A 17,067-nucleotide genomic window follows, 5' to 3' on the forward strand; every position below is an offset into this window, starting at 1 on the left:
ATTATTACATTTTTAATATTGTTAATATTATTAAATAATATAATTTAAAAATCTAATATTTTATTTTTGTAACGATTACGATTCGTTATTAATAATAGCGATGAGAACTTTTAAAAAAGTTATACATTATTTTTTTAATGTAACATATTCTACGTCGAGCTTAATTTTTAACTTGTATTTATTTGTATAAATTGTCGAGAAGTAAATTGTGCAATTCTATATTGTTGAAGTTTTTATTGTTCATGCGATTTAACTAAAAAAAAAGAAAAGGACAACGCACTTAAGCTTGATTTTACAAATATTTATTGCACGGATTACAAAATTGTGTATAATAATTTCTAATAATTTCTAATAATAATATCAATTTATTATAATATATAACAATTTCTATCTTATAATTACACCTTCATCGTGCATATTTTTTTTTTTACAAAATTGTATATAACTATTGCTATCATAATATCGATTTGTTATAATATACAATAATTTTTATTTATAGAGAAGAATACGGTAAATCGAATCTATTTACAATTTTTGCTCTCTATAACACGCAAATAAAGTCTGATCATTAAACTGAAGGTATTATTTTCAGATAATTAAATTTTCTTTATTTTTGCTAAAAATTATTTCAATGTATCTCTAACTTGTGTTGAACTACAATGGAAAATAGAAATACATGGTTTCCATCCGGTCCGATTTGGAATCACCGGTTCCAAATTTAAAATTTAAGATAGAATTTTATAAATTTTTTTTATCACAGTCTTGAATGTAACCAATTGAAACGTAGAAGAATATACATGTAAAAGTTATGACGATCTTTAGAATACAATAATTTTCATTTAGCGTAAATCCGTGATCAAGTACAAACACAAAAATGTATAATCCTTTATATGCTCACGTTCTTGTTAATTTAAACATGGTTTTTCGTCTCTTTCAGCTTGTACACTCCTAACACACGGGTAAGATTGTACGTGCACAGGCTGTTATAAACGTAATTTTTTTCTCTAAATATATTTGATATACAATATCATTCATTTCTTGTAAGATAGAGAGCACTGAATTCTTTTTTAACTTACAAGACTCAAAATAGATGATTTGTATCAATGATGAACAAAGACCGTGTTCTTTCATTGCTTTAACTGAACTTTAATTTTATGATACGCATTGCATAACAATCCTCGTATGTTATAGATGTGACTGAAGTTTTCAGGTTGTACGTTATACGCAGAGTCAACCGCTTTCGCCCAGATTTGAACCTCATTAACATTCTTATCTACAGGAAGTTCTACGTTCCACAATGTCCAACTCCAGTATCGACCTTGTTTTGCCTTTAGATCTTCTATTAAATCTGCTGTATGCCACGTCTTACCTTTGTTCACATTACATATTTATAAGAATATTGGAAAATCATTAAAAGAAATAAAATAATCATGTTAATTTCTTGCCTTCCTTACCTTTGTCATTTGTGATATCGATACGAATAATCTTTCGACCACCGCCCGACCATGCGTAACCTGAAATAATTTCCTTTTATGAACATTTAAGAAATTTAAAATGTAATTCTCGTTGAACAAAATAAAACTGATGTGTTTTGAAGATATATTTTGTTTTCGCTTTTACCTTTTACTTGAATCTTTCCATTTTTTACTTCGACAACATCTGAATTTTGCGGTTCGCATATAGCTGATATTACAGGCATTTCTTGTATTGCGGGTGATTTACTGAAATCTACGTTGTCCCAATTCGTGCTCGGAGAAAATCCTTTATAATCTCCCTGCTGCCATTGAGATTGACTCTCCTCCTTTGATACGCTAATTTTACCTATTACAAATATAGTTTAATATATAAGTATAAATTCAATAATTGCGTGATTATATCAGGATCTTGAAAATTTTCCATACTCAGCCATTTCACATTTCTCGCGCCAACGACACCTGGAACGATTACTCTAACAGGAAATCCATGATCCTTGCTCAACGGTTGACCGTTCATTTCATAAGCTAAGATGACATCGCTTCTTGGATCCATAGCTTTAGAAATGGGAATGCTTGCCGCATATGGCGTACCAGATGGGTCCAGATCATATCCTTCAAACTAAAATAAGAAATGTATTTTAATATTTCTCATTATACATATATTTAATACAAAATGTAAATTACTTTTATATAGAAAGTATACTAGTAGTAATTGGCTAGAAAGTTAAATAAAAGTTAAAAAGTTAATGTTTAAATTTCAATTTTAATTAAATTAATTTTTAACTTTAATTATTTAAAATCAATAAACTAATTAAGCTTTCTTCCTAAGTTACTTATGTATACCTATGAAAAAATACTGCCATGTAAAAACAATATTTTTTTATTTCATATAATTCTAATTTGCAAATAAAATATTACATTTATTTGACAATTCATACTGTAACTGTTTTATTATTTAACCTAATTTTTAAACCTAATTTTTAAAAAATGTACGACTTTCTAATTCAAGATAAATAATGCTTTTCAAAATTAATTTTGAAGCTAATCTTAATGCAATTTTTCAATTAAGATACAGTTTTTTGTTCGTTCAACTCTGACTACTAAACTTTGAATACTAAACTAATGGGAATTACCGATGCTTTACACTTACAGAATAATTTAATCTTCAAATTGGTTTGACAGATTACAAAATCCTTTTGTAGAATGAAAGTACACGCCAGAAAAACTTGGATAACAGAGATTTTACAAGAAAATCGAAAGAAAGGTTAAAAATTCACTTACTTTCAACTAGTGGATTTTCTGACTAAATGTAGATAAAATAAAATGTAATTTTTCGTGAATGCGTTATATTCAATTACAATGTTATGAAAATTAGGCTGCTTTTGCTGCAGAAAATACCTGAACATGATCAAATTTCTCTTCATTGATGCCTAAATCTTTTAAGACATCGCACAGTCTTGCACCTGTCCAAGATGCATTGCCAACGGCGCCAACATTCCAATTGATCCCTTTCAATTGTTTTACCTAAGCATTAAATTAAGCACTATGTATACCTGATATTAGTTTGAGCAATCTCAACAATTTCTTATTTTCGTATGGATCTACCTTTGACATCTCCGAACGCCTGTTTCCACCACACATCACTGCTGCTGTGATCGTTTGCCTCTCATACTTCGTTATCGCCTTAAAGTCGAGAGTCTTTTTGGTTGTGCCTTCTACTGCTAATTCTAATGTGTAATCGTTGATGTCAATTTGTGGCACAGGTAAGTGATTTCTTACATAGAAAAAATCACTGGTACATAAAAAGTACATAAAAAATATTAGTATCAAATTAAAAAAAAATATTTTATTTAACAAAATTCTTTCATTTATATAAGCAAAAAATTATATTTGTGCTTATATATAAATCAATTATAATTTTGTTTATATATAATTCAATCTTTAAAAAAATGATAATCTTAAATTTCATTAAAATGACATATTTATATTTCAATATTATAATAGTTATGTAAATAAGAATATCTAAATAATAGTCACCTTTCTAAAGAATACAACATGATTGTTTTAATAATAATATTAAAAAGTTTTAATTTTGGACTTAACTTCTATGCAACGTTTTCTCCTTTCACAAAAATTATTATCAAATAATGAGAACACACATTTTTTTATGAAACTGCACAAAATTTCTTCATGTAAACAAATAAGTCTTTAATTTCATTTTAACATTTTGAATATTTAACATTTTGAAAATAAAGATGTTCTCAAAACAAGATTCTGGTCAAAATTTTTCGCAGAATTTTTCATATATGTGTGAATTTTGAAATATTCTAAGATTTATATAAAAAATTTAAAAAATTTTTTTTAAATTATAAAATTATAGAAAAATTCTGAAAAAATAAATAATTAAAAATTGTTACCAAGATTATAAAATAATCTTAAAATTTTTCAGACTTTTTATATAAATTTAGAATTTTTAGAATTTCCATATAATTTTAAATTTCTTAGAAAATTGAATACTTACAATTAGTATAAAAAAGGTTGAGAAAAGATACATAGTTTTTCAATATTTTTGAAGTGTTCCAATTTTAAAAATTCTAAGAAAATTTCACCAGAGAATGTTTTTTTTGTAAAATACAATATTAATGTTAAACGCATAATTGAAATATATATCATAAAGAAAAATATCAATTTGAATAATAAATATGTGCATAAAGAATAAATTTTTAAAATGAGTTTCTCACAATATTTTTGTATTGTTATAATTGCCCTGTATTTTCACAGATCTGGTTTAATCGCTATTGTTTAATTTTTCAAGATCTTATTTTATATGTGTTTGACAATACACTCACACTGGCGTGAGAAAGCTCTCAACTAATAGCGGCGGTGACGGTTCTGCACAAAAGGGTTTACTACCATTAATCATCAGTGCTTTGTGCCTAGTGGGTTCGTTTGCATATGGATCGAACAAATCACTTTTATTAGATTCAGCATCCTCCTCTGATATGTTTCCAATTCTCATGGATTCAAGCAGTGAATGTATCTCTGGTGTATTGTGATTCGCAAATATGGTCCAGAAAGGCTCGATAGATCCTCCTGCAGCCATCACAATTTTTGAAGGACCACCTGGATGCTTATCGACAAATTCTGTTATGTCATATACACCCTGCCTGAAAGTAACCCAAATGCGATTCTCTTTCCTGTCATGCCTTCCCACTTCTTCCAGAGTGTAGGTTTTCATATCCTTTCGTAACTGACCACATTCCACATTTGGAGTTGCACTGAGAGCATAAACATTTCGTTTGTATTTGAAGTAATAGGATATACCTAAGACTGATGCAGCAACAGCGACGCATTTTGCGTATAATGTAGTAGGATCTCGTGTATTTTTGGAAGATCCATGATTTTTCTCTGTAGTACATTGCTGACAAGTATTATAATTTCTTATTATCACCTGCAGCGATGGTATCTGCGATCTAAAATTAACCGATAATCGATGAAATTTACGAAAATATGTAAATTTGTATAGTTTATGCAAAAAATGTTATATAAAAAATATAAATATAAACAAATTTTTTGGATTATTTTGGAATAGATAACAAAATATATTTTTTAAAAGACAAATAGAAACTAATATAAATACCTCTTCCTTACTCCCGAGAATATTTTCAAATGTAGACTCATGGTGTTAATTTGGCAAACAAATTATCTCTCCGTGATGTCAACAGCTGTCAACAGCTAGTGTAAATCGGTATCAACCAGTGAAAGATTATATTGATCAATATGATCGGATGTCGGAGAGAAGAGGAAAAACGTTCTTTTTTTATAATTTGTCCCCCTCGATAGGCATCTTAACCTCCACAGAATTATTGTTATTTGATTCCTCAAAAAAGATAAATTAGAAGAATTTGGAGAGGTTAAGTTTAGAGGTTAAATTCTATAAAAGAAAATTTATAGGTTTGTTTTTTTCTCTACACTAGTTAAAGGTCATCATATGGGATAGTAAACAGAGTGCGTCAACTGTCACGTGATTGTAATATTTCAGTGGGCTACGTTCAAAAATTCTACTTGTCGAGTAAAGTAACCAATCAGGATGAAGAAATCTTAAAAAATCTCAAAATTTTTTCATCCTGATTGGTCACTTAAAGTTATTCTACCCGATGAATAGAATTTTTGAACGCAGCCTTGATTGGCTAGAGTTTTTCGCACGTGATTTAAACTAATTACCTAGCAATAAGTTTAATACTAATATAGAAATGTGAAAAAGAAATAAATAAATATTTTACATATTGTTTCTATACTTTATTATTTATATATCAAAATTTAAAACTTTGTCCGAAAATCATAATATAAAATTTTGTTAACAATATTAAACACACTCAGTTTTAATTGATTCTATTTTTGAAGTACAGTTACAAATATTTTCAGGGTTTCTACTGCAACCTCAGTACTTAAACAGTTATTTTTTTTGTTATTTTAAATTCTAATAATGATCATAATGGCAGCTCTACATTGATCAATTTTTAAATTTGTATTCCTGAATTGAATAAAATATTCTTAATTTTTGTTTGAAGTATTCTTGTTGATAGAAGCTCAATGCAATGTGTTTTAATTAAACGTTTTATATAAATATTTAAAAAAAACATTAAAGAATGACTACTAATCTTTTCCACGAGAATCAATGTTGACAGTAATCGCACCACATGGCTACGCGAGTTTAAATCACGTGCAGAAAATTTTAACCAATCAGTGAAATATTACAATCACGTGACTATTGGCGCATTATCGTGTTATACCATAGTCTCTAGCAGCTGTAGCAAGAGTGTGCACTACTGTGCTTCCCCCTTACTGCTCGCAATATGGCTGAATATGGCTCACCAGACGCATTTTGATGCTGGCGCAGATTTTAATGCTGAAAAAATGCCGGTTGATCGGTAAGAAGGAAGAAAATAAATTCGAGTTAGGTTCCAAAACGTCATTTTCGGGAAAAATTTTACTCGAAATATATTGAACATGTAACATGTACTCTAATATATCGAGTAAAATTTTGCTCCAAGAGATGCTGCGTTCGGTAATACACGCAGAGTATATACCTTAAATATCGTTTTATTTTTTTGTTTATCAAATTCTAAACAAAGATACTTGAAAGCACTTGATGTGTATTCTCGAACGCAGCTAGAATGTTTTAAAATGTAGCTTAGATAAGTGAATTAAATTAATAAATCTACTTGGAGTGGAGTACATTTTTATATTATTTATAGGATGGATGCAGAATATACAATATGTGTAAATAATTTGCTATTAGAGTTAAATGAGGTACAATTCACTAATCTATTTAGTTGTAAATTATAATTATTAAAACGTTTTGTGATTCTTAACTTAATTGATTTTTGTGCAAATTGGGTATTACTAGTTACACTTCACAAATCAATATATATGTATATACCTATATTATTTAAGATTAAGATGTTTTCTTTAATAATAATAAACTAACTTTTAAGAATGGTATCAGATACATTTTTAATAAGTATGGCACAACTGTGGGGATGTTTCATCCTTGTAATGCTACATGGGTGTATATTACATATAATATGTTTCAAGAAACAGAACTTGCTATACGCAAACTTAATAATAAGGAACCATTATACTTGAAAGTGATACTTGCAAAGGAGAGATCTATGAAAGAAAAACAAAAGCCAAATCTATCAGAAATTTTTGAAAATTTAAAACTAGAAAACACTGCAGATTTATTATCTGTTTATAATGATATCAAACAGTAAGTCTTCTCAATTAGTAATTATTGAAATGTTAAAATAATAATTAAATTAACTTAATATTTAAGTAAATATAAAATATTTAATTTAGCAAGTAAGAGTTCCTGTAAAACTTTGGTATTACTTTTCTTCCAGGGATGATACTGTAGATCTGTTTTTTTTTTTTTTTTTTTTTTTTTTTTTTAAGCTGAATTGATGGCATTAGTTTAGAATTTATTTCTTTTCTTTCAACATAAAGATAAACTGTGAACTACTCCAGCCAATTCAGCTAAAAAGAACAAACCTTTTTCTATGTAAAAAAAATAAAGGTAAACAAAATATACTTAAATATTAAATTAATCTAATTATTATCTTAACATTTCAATAATTACTAATTGAGGAGACTTACTGTTCGATATCATTATAAACAGGTAATGAATCTGCAGTGTTTTCTACTTTTGAATTTTCAAAAATTTCTGATACATTTGGCTTTTGTTTTTCTTTCATAGATCTTTCCTTTGCAAGTGCCACTTTCAAGTATAATGTTTCCTTATTATTAAGTTTGTGTATAGCAAATTCTGCCATCAATTTAGCTAAAAAAAAAAAAAAACAGATCTACAGTATCATCCCTGGAAGAAAAGTAATACCAGACAAAGTTTTATATATTAGGAACTCTTACTTGCTAAATTAAATATTTTATATTTACTTAACATATCGAATTTGCAATCATTCATTTCTTGTGAAAAAATGTTATCTGAAGGTGTACCAGATACTAATTTAAGACATGGTCTTATTAAATGTGCTGTACAATATAAAATTTTACAAGTTGCTCTAATATCATTGCTTAAAATATTAGAGCAACACTGTTTTTGTGCATCATTCTTGTGCACTCAGTTCACATCTTCAAAAACACCACAGAAGCAAGAAATAGCACCAGAACTGATTAATAATTAGCAATGTAATAAAATCTTTGTCACTACTAAAAACATCTATTATAGGAACAATAGTAATGATAATAACGGAAGTCTGCTCTCAACATCAAGTTCAAATTTGAATAAAAAAGATTAGTATGTGAACAATTTGAATTTATTTTATTTTATGATTAGTGATTAATTTATATATTGTTATATATTTGTAAAATTATTTGGTGATATTTTTCTCATATTTTTTCATATTTCAAAGAATTTTAGAAAATTTTTCTTTATCACAGCCAATGACAGCCTGAAATCACAGCCAATGCAACAAGCCAAGATAAGTTTATCGGCGGAAGTATCTTCAGACAAATCGAAATTTAGTACGACACTAGGAGGATTTTCTTCAGTACTGAACCTATTATTCAGGAGGTCAGTGACACAGAAGTGGGTGATTCCAAAAAGATAGAAGAACCTCCGAAAGTCAGTTCATTTAGCGGATTTTCGTTCACTGAGTCAACCAGTAAACCCGAAACGGAAACTACTACCGTAACAAGTGTCGTCTCGACGCCATTCGCGAGCTTTGTTTTCAGAGCCTCGATTTCGACAATAAACGCCCAGACATCTTTTTTGACAAGCACACCCTCAAATGCATCGCCGATATTTACCTCTCCGACAACAATCGGCCAGAATTCTACAACATTGAGGAAACCTCGCTTGCCGCCACCCGGCCCCATTATGCAGGGCTCATCCAACGAAACGCAACTGCCAAATAAAAAAGATCATGAGTTGTTTGTCGGAACGGCAAATCTTCGATGTCAGTTTGTCAACAGTGTCAACGCCATACAGTGGAATAGAAACAGGGGTACAGGGGTGATGAAGCTATTGTTAAACATCAAATCCGGTAAGCTTCGCTTATCACTGACGGATGACAATACCTCCAAGGTCTATTGTAATATAGTTTCACTGGGTATGGCGTCTATATATAAGAGTGGCACTACAGTTGTTAATTGGGCTGTAAATGCCAAGAAATCCGGTAAGACTCGGTTGTTACACATTGCAACCTTTAGCACGCCGGAATTGGCATCGCAGTTCTACAACGTCATGTCGAGTTGCCAGCAGAAGTTAAAAGTTAAAGGTAGTTATTCGAGCGACATCGCGAAGAAGGTCAAGAAGAAGAAGAAGAAGAAGAAGAGCAACATCACATTAAGCACGAATGACTCGCCGTTTACTTTCGGCTCGCCCAAATCCTTCGACTTTAACTTTACGATCAAGTCGTCTGGTGGTGGCGAGACTAGCGAGAACGAAGTGGTAGAGATTAAGGACGTCCACTTATCGCCGGCTGAGATTGCAGCGGACTTCAAGAGAGCGATTGACGATACCAGAAAGAACGTCAAATTATTGGATAAACCTATTATGAAAACGCCGATGAAAACTGCTGGTTCACCAGTCAAGGAACTCGAGATCGTTTACGAAGTGAAGGTCTCTCCAGAGGAGAAGGCAGCAGCCTTAAAATTGCAGCTACCGGAGAATTTCTACGCTTATAAACAAAAGGAAGGCCGCAGAGGCTGTAAGAAACCAATTATATTGACTGAGTATAGAAACCAACTATATCCGAAAACTACGACTTTTTCATTTGATATGAATCCTCAGTTTGGTACGAACGAAACACCGGTAACGACGAATGCTTTGCTGGATAATGTCAAGATCTGCAGTCCCTCTAATGTTCAAACAACGCCGACAACCGCGACCAGCGTAACTGGACAATCAATATTTGGCCAAACGTCCAGCTTCAAAACGTCTAATTTTTCCTTTGATTCCGACAAGAGCATTTTCGACGGTGCCTCGAAAACGTCGATCTCCGGCGAGAGCAGCGGTGACAATATCGTTTCTTTTTCCACCGCTGTAAAAACAATCACTACTGCCGTTACAGCAGCAAATTCCGTTTCGAAGACGTCGATCGTGGTCACCACAACGACGACCAATCAGTCCTCCAATTCGGTGTTCGGCGCTAACTCTACACCTTTCTTTAAAATGACATTTGGTAACAACAGCGCTTTACCGTTTGGTAGTTTGACGGGCTTCGGAATAACATCGCTGACGAATATCTTCAGCGGAACAACAACAACAACAACAACAACAACGACGGCGACGACGGCGGCGAATGTCTTCAGTGGTACGACGACTATGACGACAACAGCGAATTTCTTCGGCAGTACATCAATGGCGAATATCTTCGGTGGGTCAATGGCACCGACAACGACAAACGTCTTCGGTAGTAGGATGACGAAGCCAACGACGACAAATATTTTTGGTGCAATAGCAACACCGACTATCTTCGGCATGAAACCGTCAGATAATGGCCAGAAAATCGAGGACGGGTAATTATACTACATGAGATACAAATACTTTTTTTTCTGTTAATCTTGATAACAGAAATAAATCTCATTAGAAGGTATAATAAAATAAATTTTCTTCAAAGCTGCATTAAAAAATTCTCTAATCTTATCTGGAACTTTGAATAAAATTTCTGGAAAATTCAAGAATTCTTTTATGAAGTTTACGAAAATCACATACTTTTCTTAAATATTGTTTTATCTTTTGTTTATTAAATTCTAAACAAAGATAAAATGATATTTGAAAGCACTTGATGTGTATTTCCAAACGCAGCTAGAATGTTTTGGAATGTAGCTTAGATAAGTGAATTAGATTAATGAATCTACTTTGAGTGAAGTACATTTTTATATTATTTATAGGATGGATGCGGAATATACAATATGTGTAAATAATTTGCCATTAGAGTTAAACAAGGTACGATCCACTAATATATTGTAAATTATAATTATTAAAACGTTTTGTGATTCTTGACTTGGTTTTTTGCAAGTTGTGCATTACCGGTTATACTTCACAAATCAATATACATATATGTATATACCTATATTATTTAAGATTAATATATTTTATTTAATAATAATAAACTATGATAATTTTTAAGAATGTTATCAGATACATTTTTAGTCAGTATGGCACAATTGTGGGAATGTTTCATCTTCGTAATGCTACATGGATGTATATTACATATGGCATGTTTCAAGAAGCACAACTTGCCATACGCGAACTTGATAATAAGAAACCGTTATACTTGAAAGTGGCATTTGCAAAAAGAAGATCTATGAAAGAAGAACAAAAGCCAAATGTATTAAAAACTTTTGAAAGTTCAAAACTAGGAGGAAACATTGCAGATTCATTACCGGTTTATAACGATATTAAACAGTAAGTCTTCTCAACATTAGTAATTATTAAAATGTTAAGATAATAATTAGATTAACTTAATATGTAAGTATGTTTTGTTTATTTTTATTTTTTCATATAGAAAAAGGCTTGTCCTTTTTAGCTACATTGGCTGGAGTAACACTCGGTCTTATGTAATACTCGGTTTTTTGTCATTATCGATTGAAAAGGGCTAAGTAAAGCCGAAACGTTTCGTTTTAGCATGGGATGCCGTTCCATGTATAGAATATACAAATAGATTATTTCCATCCTAATTTGCTCGTTTTGCTTGACCTTTTTTCCAAACATAATTGGCTGGAATAGTTCACAGTTTATCCTTTTCCCTTTATGTTGGAAGAAAAGAAATAAACTCTAAACTAATGCCATCAGTTCAGCTAAAAAGAACAGATCTAGTCAGTATCATCCCTGGAAGAAAAGTAATACCAGGCAAAGTTTTACATATTTTATATTGTGTGCCTGTTATATTCTAGATACATTAGTCTTTACTCAGGAAAAATGATACAAGTTGAATTTAAATAAAAAAAAAGAAAAAGAAAAACAATGACAAATTAAAAAGAGTAATTCTTTAGGATCTAATATATTATTGTAATAAAATGTCTGCATTAATTCTAGAGAACGTGAAAAGAACAATTGTAATTAGTTCCAAGTTACTACTTATGTTTAATACTGCCATAAATGATTAATTTAAAGTACATTTTTTTTTTTTTTTTTTTTTTTTAATATCTATTTTTATAACTTCTGTTTTTCACACTTTCTTGTGGGGATATTTATGTATTATAAATTTTTTGAAAGAAATATAATATTTAAAACATATTTTAAGGATTAGATAATCTGTAGTTATATTAAATATACATCAGGAATACATTTATGTAACAAAAAAAATATATCTTTTTACATATTTAATATAAGATGTAATTATATAATGTATAATATAATGCATATTTAATTAGTCCAAGTATAGATCATAGTCAGTCAAATACATCTTCTGAATATGCAATGCCACAAATAACAACACATGGAAATGCAAATTATGGATTACCTGTAGCGTGCCAGTCACCTTATGAGATTTATAATCATTATGCGAGCACAAATCATTTACTGACAAGGTTGATTAAATAAATACATCATAATAATTGTTTAAATCTATTGCATTTTACATGGCTTCTTATTTTAGAGGTGTAACAACTAGAGGTGTTACGCCAGATAGAAAAAGACGCGTTTCTCTTGGACCTGGCTACATATTACATTCATATCCAGAACCAGATGCTAATATTGAACAATATATTTTAAAAATATGTGAACAACGAAGTGATGTATGCAAATATAAAACTAATATATGTTTAAAAAATTATTTGTTCCATATACATTTAGTATAAACAAGGAATGGAAAATAATGTAAACACCTAGGAAATGCACATTTTTTTGTTAATAAGAAATTAATTTATCTCTCGGTCTTTAATACAGATTTTATAATAGTTTATACAATGTTTGCATAATTATTGATAATTGATAAGTGATTTTGGAGGAAGAAATTTTTTCTCACACTATTTTCCAAAATTGTCTTCTTGAAAATTTTAACATTTTTTTGATCAGTTTAAAAGTGCCTGACTCAGACATCAAGTTATTGTGAACATTTTTGAAAGGCAGAATGTAAAACAGTTTTCTTTTACTATCTTTTAGGAATCCCCCAATATCTCTTTCTCGTTCTCAGTTCTACTAGAAGAATGGTACAACATTACACTAATGATTGTCGGATTTTATTTCATACAAGTATAAAATCTGTATTATAAAGACTAAAACGATGGACTAATTTCATATAATAAAATAAGTATCTTTTCTAATTGTTCATATTATTTTGCCCATATCCCTTGTATTTATGTATTTTTATATTATATATTGATGTTAAAAGTTATTTTTATTAGAAAACGATTTGAGCCGCGATTTAAAAATTAATATTATAATTATTTTCTGTAGGAATTATATGAATGTCCCCAAAAGAAATCTAAAATTACAGTACAAGACTGCGCTGTTTGCTCTACAAGGACAACAAAACATTGTGCAGAGTGCACAACATATTATTGTAGCAAACCTTGTCAAATGAAAGATTGGTCACAACATCAAATCCTGTGTGAACGTATTCCGTAATTATGCAACTCAGTTAAAGAATATAATATGCATACACACACAAATTAATATGTTCTTACACATGTTTTATGCTAAATTTTACTTTAAAAATATAGTTTGCATATAAAGACGTTGTTTTTATTACCATTAAGTAACATAATAATATAGACAATGTGTGTTTGTATGTTAAAATTAGTACAATCCGTTTTTGTTATTTTTAGTTATACATTTTTTTTTACAGAAAATTAATGGACGAAACGATTAATGATTGCAAATCATCATTGCAAATTAATCAAGAAGTAGACCAACAAAGGCATCAATGTCGAATGTAATAAAACTATTAAAGCTAATGATTTGAAACTATGACTGCCTAATACTCTTAATACTATGCAAGCAGAAAATTTGACTACTACGAGTGTAAATGTCAATACGCAGAAAAAGAATAATATTCTTCCGAGTACTATTGATAAAAGATGCTACATCTATTTTTATCATTAATAGTATTCGGAAGAGACATGATCAACATGACAATATATCTTAACATACCTATGTATCTCAAGCTAAAAATGCAGACCAACCAACAGTAGTAAATACAACAAATGACACCAAAGAATTTTCTCAACATCGAGTGCGCAAGTATAATAATAACGAGAGTCCTAATCATTCGAGAAAAAATGATTCTGTAACATATAACTCCATCGATCAAAGTCATCATAGACGTAATTATCAAAGTGATTCAAATAAGGCTAGTGTTAACAAAGAAAGATATGACAATAGCAATATAGGGGACAGAACTTACAATAATGACAGAAATCGTCCCAAAAAAAATAGTTTCCAGAATGACAAAAGCTCTGTTTGCTATGATAGAGAAAATGTCAATAGACCAGGAACTAACATAGGATATTCTAAAATTGTGAATCAAGAAACTAAGTTCTTAACAAACAAAATAAGAAAAAAATACAAAATCAATAAAATTATTGCTAAAAATAAAAAAAACGTTTATTCTACAGATTTCATTGCAAAGATATTTGCTACTTATACAAAACATGCATAACATAAAAGTTGATTATTGTCAAAGACATATTTTATGTTGTTAATATAAGTAATTTATAAAAAAATCTGTATTTCTTTTCTTGTTCAGCACATTACAATATGTAGTGCTCATCAAAATTGAAGGAGAGAATACTTGTATACATGTTTCTTTGTTAGTTTCTTAAAGATTTTTTCACTAAAATATGTATTTTTGAATCTATTTTCACCTTAATATTATATACACTCGGGGAAAAAATGTTTCATATATAATCATATAAAATGTCTGTATACATATAAATATATGTATTTATTATATATATAATCAATAATTTATACATATATGAAAAATTTTTTTTCCTGGTATTCACAATACAATTAGTGTTTTGTTTAACATTTAATAAAGTACATTTCTTAAAAAACATTACTTGAAAGAACGTAAATGCTATGATATGTATAATGCGCATTTTCAACATTTAATTAACATGTAAAATAACATGCAAGTAAACATTCATCATGTCAAATTATGTAATAAAAATCACATACATTGTATAAGATATAAAACTAATTACTAAGAACTAATTAATAATTCTGATAAAAAATTTGTAATTTTTTACAACTTATAATCTATGAACTTTTTTATGAAATAAAAAGTGTAATGTTAAAAAAGAATTTAAAATTTGAATATGGTTTTAAGATATTTTTGCAATATTTTGTCCATACGTGGTTTATATAATTACATCTGACCAGTTTTCATTGCTTGACCAGCCATCACATTGTATGCATATTTGTATACTTTCAAACAATTTTCTTTTCCTTTAATGTCTAAATCAACTTTGTGTACATGTTATTTATCAGGGGCTGATATTTTTGTCGTTGGGTTAATGATAGTTTTCTTGAAACTCTTTCCTCCTCTAGTTCAACTTTTTGCTTCTTACGTTTAGGACAACTGCAAATTTTAATGGCTAATTTTTAACGAGCTATAACTTGTTTTCTATTATCTTCTAATGTAAATAATAGCTTTGTCGCTTTACGATTCATACTCAAAAGGCACCTATTTTTGCAAAAAAAAAAACTCGAAATACATTGGAACATACTGAGAACCTGTTTCGAGTGCATCAAGCGGCGTTAAACTGAAAGATATTCATTTTCTTCTAATTGTAAATATATAGATACTGTCGGCACGATTCACGCAATGAACTACATTTCTAATTCTATCTGGGTTCATGGCTTGATTGATATAATAGTTTTCCAATGCTACATGATTGAGTCAATGATGGATCATTTTTATGTTCATCAAATGTATAAACTAATTCTGTACGTAAGAATAAACCGGATGTATATGTGTCTCAGGTAAAACGAAGAGGTAGGATTTTCTCCATTTTGATAAACAATTTTTTTCAATTTTGAAGAATAATATATGCGAAAAAATTAATTTATTACATCATTATATTACGTCAAATGTTAATCAAGAATTATAAATATTATAATATATAAAATTATAAAATTTTAGCTTTTGTAAAATAATTTATATTATTGTTAACAAAAAACAATCATGTCACTTGATAAATCAATTTTGGTATATTTATTCAGCTAAACTTGTTACACAGTTTATCTTTCCTTTTTTTCTCTTCAACGGAGAAAAAAAAAGATGAACAGTGCGAGAGATTCAATTAAACAAAACAGACCTCTTTTTGATAGTGCAGTATACAAGTAATGATTAAATACATTTCCAAACGAGATCTTTTGCTTCCATTTTTCTTTATCATCTTACTTTATCCTCTCACAAGTCCACGAGTAAAAACTTAACAAATTGCAGTTTATATAAAATATCCCATACAAAAAGTAATATATAACCAGGATTATAAACTAATTGCATTTAATTATCATCAAGAGGCAGAATTTATCTTCAAATAGGTATATGTTATTTAATAGTGGACTTCAATCTAACTCAAGAATAAAAACACTCAAGTTTAACATAATTTCCCTCCATTAATTATTTTGGCTGCTTTCCTTTCATTTAAAGAAAACAGTCGATAATTTTAATACAAAGCGACACACTTCGCTTTCCATTTACAAACTCAATCAACACTTTTCTACTCAGAAGGAGAGTCAGACTGTGTTCGAATGTGTTAACTTATGTGTCTTCTGAAAGGAAAACAGCCTATAAGTCAACACTGTCACACAGTGTATGACTTTGTTCCGTAGCTGGAAAGCATGCATTATATAATGGAAAATAATAAAATTGAAAAGAAATACTGCATATTGTTGTGTGGCGCAATCAGGCGCAATGTTATTATAATTCTAAAAAAAAGAGAATTATAGTTTTCATCACTTTCCAAAAGAAAGTGATGAGTTCTTAAATATACATATATAACATTGTGAAATATTTACAAAATATCTTGTTGAATAATGTATTAGCTATATGATATTTTTGTCTTAATTTTTTTTTTTACAAATATATTTAAAATTCCCGGTTGTTTGGCT

The 17,067-nt window shown here is 29.4% G+C and overlaps 2 protein-coding genes and 1 pseudogene across 3 annotated transcripts; 1 reads left to right on the top strand and 2 right to left on the bottom strand.

The window, feature by feature from the left end:
• Window positions 1-416: 416 nt before the first annotated feature.
• LOC105198847 (sulfite oxidase, mitochondrial) lies at window positions 417-5,521 on the bottom strand. The gene is made up of 8 exons (XM_011165692.3): window positions 5,116-5,521; window positions 4,325-4,948; window positions 3,081-3,267; window positions 2,874-2,999; window positions 1,902-2,094; window positions 1,621-1,821; window positions 1,455-1,514; window positions 417-1,369 (listed from the first exon to the last, which is right to left on the bottom strand). Exons 1-8 carry the CDS (start codon window positions 5,154-5,156, stop codon window positions 1,128-1,130), a joined length of 1,674 nt encoding a protein of 557 aa, XP_011163994.1. The 5' UTR covers window positions 5,157-5,521; the 3' UTR covers window positions 417-1,127.
• Window positions 5,522-8,855: 3,334 nt separating this feature from the next.
• On the top strand, window positions 8,856-15,249 carry LOC105198846. Of its 2 annotated transcripts, XM_011165689.3 has the most exons (7): window positions 8,856-10,517; window positions 10,893-10,947; window positions 11,132-11,409; window positions 12,378-12,533; window positions 12,602-12,740; window positions 13,402-13,568; window positions 13,793-15,249. In XM_011165689.3, exons 1-7 carry the CDS (start codon window positions 8,875-8,877, stop codon window positions 13,881-13,883), a joined length of 2,529 nt encoding a protein of 842 aa, XP_011163991.2. In that variant the 5' UTR covers window positions 8,856-8,874; the 3' UTR covers window positions 13,884-15,249. The 2 variants fall into 2 exon arrangements, with proteins under 2 accessions (XP_011163991.2, XP_011163993.2); XM_011165691.3 differs by lacking the exons at window positions 12,378-12,533; window positions 12,602-12,740; window positions 13,402-13,568; window positions 13,793-15,249 and adding an exon at window positions 11,510-12,071.
• LOC105198871 lies at window positions 14,478-15,977 on the bottom strand (annotated as a pseudogene).
• Window positions 15,978-17,067: the final 1,090 nt, after the last annotated feature.

This window comes from Solenopsis invicta, chromosome 15 (genome assembly GCF_016802725.1).
Source record: "Solenopsis invicta isolate M01_SB chromosome 15, UNIL_Sinv_3.0, whole genome shotgun sequence".
In the NCBI taxonomy this organism is placed as follows: domain Eukaryota; kingdom Metazoa; phylum Arthropoda; class Insecta; order Hymenoptera; family Formicidae; genus Solenopsis; species Solenopsis invicta.